The following is a 6,913-nucleotide window of genomic DNA, read 5'->3' as shown; positions in this document are numbered from 1 at the left end:
CTACCCTACGTGCCTTAGGAATCTTAAGGCATATGCCCACTTTATGGGAAACCTAACTTTTACTTAGGTTAAACCGTAAATTAAATCTCCAACCACATGAAGATATTTAATAAACATTTCCAATTTCCAATCTTTTAATTCCAATTTTACGTCTTTATAAAATTTCCAAATATTTTATGGAGTACCACCGCATTCAAATTTCTAAAGATAATCACGTAGTTGCAGAAGTAAATAATTAATCCGCGTTTGAACGGATGAAGAAGGGAGACATGCATTTTATACTTATAAAAATACAGTAAAATATATTATCGATAGTCAATGTATCCCATATTTTGTTATGATGTGTAAATATGTTTAGTTTTGTTATTTTATTTTATAGTATATTTCAAGAAAAATATTTTTTAAAAAGTAATTCTTTACTTTAAATAAAAAGGTTAAAATAAGAATTTAGAATGAATTTCGAAATCTATTTTAAATAGTTGTCGAGTAATTAAAATTTTTTTCTAAGATCACATGTTTTCGAAACATTTGAAATATTAGACTAAATGTATTTTAAGTACATAAAATTTTATTGACGATAAACTTTTATTAGCGATAGATTCTATAGATGAGTAGTAGATTTCTAATAGTGATATGATCTATTAATATTAGATTAATGGAGCTTAATTTAAGTTTACTATATTTGCCAAGTCTTTTGTATCAATGTGTTATGTGTTAAATATTTTAGGTCTATTAATATATTTGTAATCATCCCCATTGTCTCAAATAATTAACCTATGTATAAAAGTAGATTTTATGAATCTCTTGGACTGGATTATTATAACCTACGCTGTGTTTGGAGCTCAATTATCATAATTATTAGGTAATTTTACATAAATATAACTACTAAATATTTACTGTTTATATAATAATTTAAGAAAAGACAATGAAATTCAATTATTTTTTCATAAATTTTATATTAGTCTTTGTTGATCATTATCGTGCATGAGTTTTTAGTTTTTCTTTTCTTTTTCTTTGTGATTTATTATTTTTTCTTCTTATATTAATTCCTTTCTATTATTACTTCTCCTTCTTCATATTTTCACGTCTTTTTGTTCGTGATTTTTCATTTTCTTTTTTAGAATTTCTTCATTTTTCTTCATCTCTCATCTTCTTTTTTTCTTCTTGGTTCAAGAACTACATAATATTGGTATAGGATCTAAATAATTATAATCATGTATCAATATTTGAATGACCAGTTGTCTATCTCAAATAGACAAAAATAGATCACTATTACCAATAGATCATCTAGACTGGGTACAAAATTGTTTTTTTCACGTGTGTGTTACCGATTAATTGTAAATGTATTTCTATTATTTCACGTTGTGAACTTACGAGCTTTTTTTCTTTTTCAAAATAGTTCTATATGTCGTAAATATTTTTACCCCTTGTTCTATTTTTTTAAAAAAATCCTTAATCATAGATTATTATAAGTTACAATACTATAGTTAAAATACATATACTCACTTCTTCGAGATCCAACCATACAAAAATAAAACCAAACCACCATAAAACCATCGAAAACTCCAAAAAAATGAGGCCCAACAGATTCAGAAGCGCATGTTGAAAAGTGCCACTTTTTTTTAATTTCGAATACATCATTACTTCTGTCAATTTTATTATGTTGGTGTTTACCAACTTTTCGACGTCTCTCTTTGAGGGTCCCAAAAATGAGTATATGCACCCCGTTTAGTCTATATTACCCAACCAAGCATCTCTTGGGGGTTCCAAAGAGGCAAAAACCCATACGCCCAAACTCGACTTTCAAGTCTAAGCAAATGCTCATAAAATTTCCATACACTTGAGGACTCAGGGTATGATTTCTTGCCTCTGACAGGCAGTATAAAACTGTCTTTCGGTTTCCTATTTCCAAAACTCAGTTTTTTCTTTGTTATAGTATTATATACTGATAATGCTAAAATAATAATATGTAGCTTAATCACAAAATGTTATAACTAAAGAGTGCCTACCCAAAACATATACTATATAATATAGACTATTTGTTAAATTATTTTTAAAATAGATAGAACTATTTTTGAGAATTTAAAAATGGAAAGACTTTTTGACTAAAGTGAACATACTGAATTCAAATTATCTCTACCTTATTTGTTAACTCAGACAAAAAAGAATGGTATTTTTAACGAAACTAATACCCTTTAAAAGTTGGCTTAAAATATAACTAATTGTTTTTGCTTGCAAATTTTCTCTTCTCGAACAATTATTTTCTATTTTTTCTTCACACTACTTAATAGAAAAACATTTGAAGTACCGAGTTGAATTTAAAGCGAAGTTAATATGCTATAACTAAAAATACTATATTTAACGTGTGAACACGTATTTTATTTTTATAATTGTACAATTTTTAATAGTTAAGACCATTCAATTTAAAGAAGTTGAATTATATTTAATATTTATCTGTAAATTTAATGGACTAAATAATACTTTCTTAATTAAACGTATTTTAATGGTAATAAATTGAGTTTGTTTTTTTTTTTATATTTTCATAAAATATCGATGTTTGCTTATGTGCATCTAAACTAATATTATAAAACAATTTCTTCGATATCAAAATGAATTTAACTAAATGATAATTTACATTACTTTCTATATTTACACATCTCCTCTTATTTAACTGTTCAAACAAACTTTGTGATGCCACAAACTATACAATTAAAATGAGATGCATCAAGATGTAACTATCAATTACATGATCAACTTTTATTTAAATAGGAGATTGTATTTTTATAATATTTAAATGTAAAGTACTTGCTAGGGAAGAAAAGGACCTTTGAGGTCGGGAAAGTTCTAGTGCCACGTGCCACTAATTTAAGATTTTAAAGAGCCACGAAGCGACTAAGAAATTGCCACGTCGTCATTATTTTATTTATTTCTTTGAGGCTGAAGATAAATATCAGAAATGTCTAGAAGAAGGCTATAAATATTTCCTTCTCCACTCTCACGGCTCCGATTTCAAAACTTGCAGATTTCAAAAAACGAAATATCTTCTTCACCAAAAAGTAAGAACCCCTCGTTTCACAGCACCAACGCAACTTTGCATTAACCAAACAGACCTCAAATTTTGAGAGAAATTTCAGAATCAGAGAAGCAACAACAATAAAAAGATCCGAAGGAAGAAGAAACTGCATACATACTTCGAAAGGGATTCTTCATTTCGTATGATATCAGAGACGATTGAGAGGTTAGTTCTTCAAATTTCCTTTTCAATATCTGCAATTCTTCTTCTTCTTCTTCTTCTGCTTCTTCATCTTCTTTTTTTCAGTGAATAGTTGACTGAGGAATTTATGCTTGACTTGTAGCTTTTTGCATCCTTGATTTGCAATATTGAATTGAAATTTTGAGAGATTTATCTTTTGGGGTTTGCTTACAAATTAGGTTTCCAGCTTATTCTGGAAGTTTCTTCGTCACTTCTGATGATAATTTTTTACTCTTCACTTTCCTTATTTTAATATTGTTTCAATACTTGGGGCTCAAGGAATCTGTGGGTTTCTTCCCCTTGTTTAGAAAGTTTCAATTACTTCACTCCGAATTTGTTTACCTGGGGCTCAAGAAATATGGGGTTTTAGTGCTTCTTTTGTTAGGAAGTTGAAATTACAAAGCAATCGGCGAACTATTTTCTATTTTTTTTGGTCTTCCGATTTCAGTTGAAAATGGTCGAGAAAATGGGTCACAGTGATCAATATTCTGATGCAATTTCTTTACCTACAAATTCAATCAGGAAGAGGAAGTCACGGAGTAGACGAGATCGATCGACCGTGGCTGAGACTCTTGCTAAGTGGAAAGCATATAATGAATGTTTCGATTCCAGTAATGATGGTGGCAAGCTAATCCGTAAAGCTCCAGCTAAAGGATCTAAGAAAGGATGTATGAAAGGCAAAGGAGGACCCTTAAATTCACATTGCAATTACAGAGGTGTGAGACAGAGGACTTGGGGCAAATGGGTTGCGGAGATTCGTGAACCCAATAGAGGAAGTAGGCTTTGGCTTGGTACTTTCCCTACTGCCATTGAAGCCGCTCTTGCCTACGACGAGGCTGCAAGGACGATGTACGGTCAGACTGCTCGTTTAAACCTTCCCAACATTAAAAACAGAGGGCAGCTACAGGGGATTCTTTTGGAGGACTACTTGGGGCTGCGTAATTCGGATTCTTCAACCACTACTTCTACGTGTTCCGAGTCCACTACTACGACTTCAAACCAATCTGAGGTCTGTGTGCCTGAGGAGTTCACGGTGAGGCCACAACTTGTTCCCTTAAACGTTAAGAGTGAAGATGGAGAAGGAGAATCGAGGACCGGGGATCATGGCGATGAGACTGCAACACCGATGTGCTTAGAGAATCAAGTGAAACATGAGGATTGTAATGGTCAGACAGCTGCATTAGTGGCTGAGTTTCCTTGTTTGGATCAGTTGCAAAACTTTCAAATGGCTGAAATATTCGAGCCAAGGACGGGGCCTCAGACAGGTCCTATGTTGACGCCATTGAGCTTAGAGAAGCAAGTGAAGGATGAAGATCTGGATGCTGTATATCGTGAACGGAGTGATGATCAAGCAGTCTTATCAGAAGCTGGGATTTCAAGTCTATATGATTTACAGAACTTTGAAATGGATGAAATGTTTGATGTGGAAGAGCTTCTAAGCCTCATAAGTAGTGATTCCTTCCATGATCCAACAAACATCTTGAAGGGCAATGCAGATGGTTATACGAGCTTGGTGCCTTCTCAAGTTGGCAGTATCGGGTCTGAAAAGCCACCAAATTCGTCATACCAAATGCAAAATCCTGACGCTAAGCTTCTCGGAAGTCCGCAACAAATGGAGCGAACTCCAGCGGATGTTGACTACGGATTTGATTTCCTGAAGCAGGGAAGGGAGGAGGATCTGAATGCGGCAGCAGATGATTGTGTTAGATACCTGAACGAAATTGGTGATTTAGGATTTTGATGGGCAATTTTTCGGTTGATGGTTCAGAAGCATTTTCTTTTCTTTTCTTTTAAAAGAACACACGTAAAAACATTGCTGACTCTGTATTGTGTTTGTGTAAAATACTTTTAGTATTTGGAGCCGACAAATTCTTCATAGGTTTTAGTTTTGGAGGATGTGTCGGGCTTTTCTGATAAGTGATTTACATACCGAGTTAATTACATGTACCTGACAATGTTTTTTGAGTTAGTATAATAAATTTTGCCTGGGTCTGGCTTCTTCATTCCATAGATCTAGAGTGTATCGTGTTCGTACCACTCTAACGTTCTGTTATGAGGTTTATTTCAATATAGGACGCTCTGTCCCCTCTTTGATTTTCTAGAATAACATATTTTTTCTACTGCTCAAGTTTCATCCTCAAAGATGAAAGAGTTGTCTTTATACAAAATTGTCTTCCGAAGTCATCAGAATATAGGTGTAGTGGATAACACTTGATTCGTTTATCTTGCGCTAATTTGTTCTTATCATTACATTTATTATTAGTATTATTAATAGATAGTGAAAAAGTTGTAGGATAAACAATATATACTTTGTTAAGAAATAAATAACTTTGCTAATTTGTTTTTTTCTTATTGGAGATCTTTTCATAGATAGCGAAAAAGTTGTGGCGAAAAAGTTTGTGGGATAAAAGTAATCGAAGTAATCGACTTGTGTATGTATTAATGAGAGGGATAATAAAATTAATAATGTTTGAGAAATTGTGTGCAGTCCGGTAAATGACATCTACGTTTGGAGTGTAGCTGAATGGATAATATTATTAAGATTTACAAATCAATATAGTAATAGTAAGTGATATTTGATTCGAATATATGACTATGTTAAAGCATTTAATGATTTAAGTGTTCAGGGGCGATAGATGTTTTCATACTCTTCCTGAATTGAAGATGATCTCTTGATCATTACTTCTTCTTTTATATTACTTATCATTTAGTTTATTACATATAGCACGTTGAGATCATATATAGTTAATCGCATCTGTTCATAGCTAATGCAATGATAGTTTTAACTAGTAGTACTGGATATTTCTTTTGTTCATCAGTCGTACTAGAATTCATCCATTTCATAATGTATAAATATACTTTTTTGAGAATAATCTAAAAAAGATGGACTTCTAAAATAAAGGAAGATTTTTTATTTTTTTGAAATCAAATAGTTCGTTAAATAAAAGATAATCTTATTAAATCTTTTTCACAAAATTTCAACACTCTTCATTTTGTGAAAAGAGTATATTTTTTTTCTAGTTTAAATCATTACTCTTCAAGACTTTTTATAGTGCAACAGTCAATAAGCGATCATATCTAACCATATAATTAGCACAATAGATCAGCACAATCATCAACATATTAACCATAAACTTCTGGAGGTCATCATTTCATTTCTCTAATTCGTAACCAAAAGGACAACATCAAAAAGCGAGCAACAAATATCATACGATTATGTAACCTGGTATGAGCCCCTTATAGTCTTAAAATACAAGAAACAACTTCAAAATATTTTCAACAAAACAACAAACTTCAAAACAACATTAAAACTTCACAGAAACAACAACATAAACAACTTTAGGATATTAGCATGCTACAACTTCTCCTACCTCTGCCTTTTAACTTTACAACTTCTCCCCCTTTGAATAGAAAAGAAATACTACTCCTGATCTGGAACACCAATATTAGAGGAGGGAAGACAGGTGTCGAACAAGTGAATCAACCTCCAATCTTCTATCTGTCGGTAGACAATTAATAGAGGTAGAAAGAGCTTGAGACTCAAAACTGTTGGGTTTTATGTCCTAAAACTCGTAGATAGTAAATATAATCAATTGACTGCCATTAATAAAGTGTTTTATTTTTATAATTTCAATAAGTGTTATTGATTATATTATTAGT

At 31.8% G+C, this 6,913-nt stretch overlaps 1 protein-coding gene across 2 annotated transcripts; it reads left to right on the top strand.

Moving 5' to 3' along the window:
* The first annotated feature begins 2,958 nt into the window (after nt 1–2,958).
* Nucleotides 2,959–5,261, top strand: LOC103485590 (dehydration-responsive element-binding protein 2C). Of its 2 annotated transcripts, none has more exons than XM_008443261.3 (2): nt 2,959–3,238; nt 3,776–5,261. In XM_008443261.3, exons 1-2 carry the CDS (start codon nt 3,216–3,218, stop codon nt 4,992–4,994), a joined length of 1,242 nt encoding a protein of 413 aa, XP_008441483.2. In that variant the 5' UTR covers nt 2,959–3,215; the 3' UTR covers nt 4,995–5,261. The 2 variants fall into 2 exon arrangements, with proteins under 2 accessions (XP_008441483.2, XP_008441482.2); XM_008443260.3 differs by having other exon boundaries at nt 2,997–3,238; nt 3,702–5,261.
* Nucleotides 5,262–6,913: the final 1,652 nt, after the last annotated feature.

The sequence above is a fragment of the Cucumis melo genome, chromosome 3, assembly GCF_025177605.1.
Source record: "Cucumis melo cultivar AY chromosome 3, USDA_Cmelo_AY_1.0, whole genome shotgun sequence".
Taxonomy (NCBI): Eukaryota; Viridiplantae; Streptophyta; class Magnoliopsida; order Cucurbitales; family Cucurbitaceae; genus Cucumis; species Cucumis melo.
The sequence above is the reverse complement of the archived record's forward strand: the minus strand, read 5'-3'. Positions and strand labels throughout refer to the sequence as shown.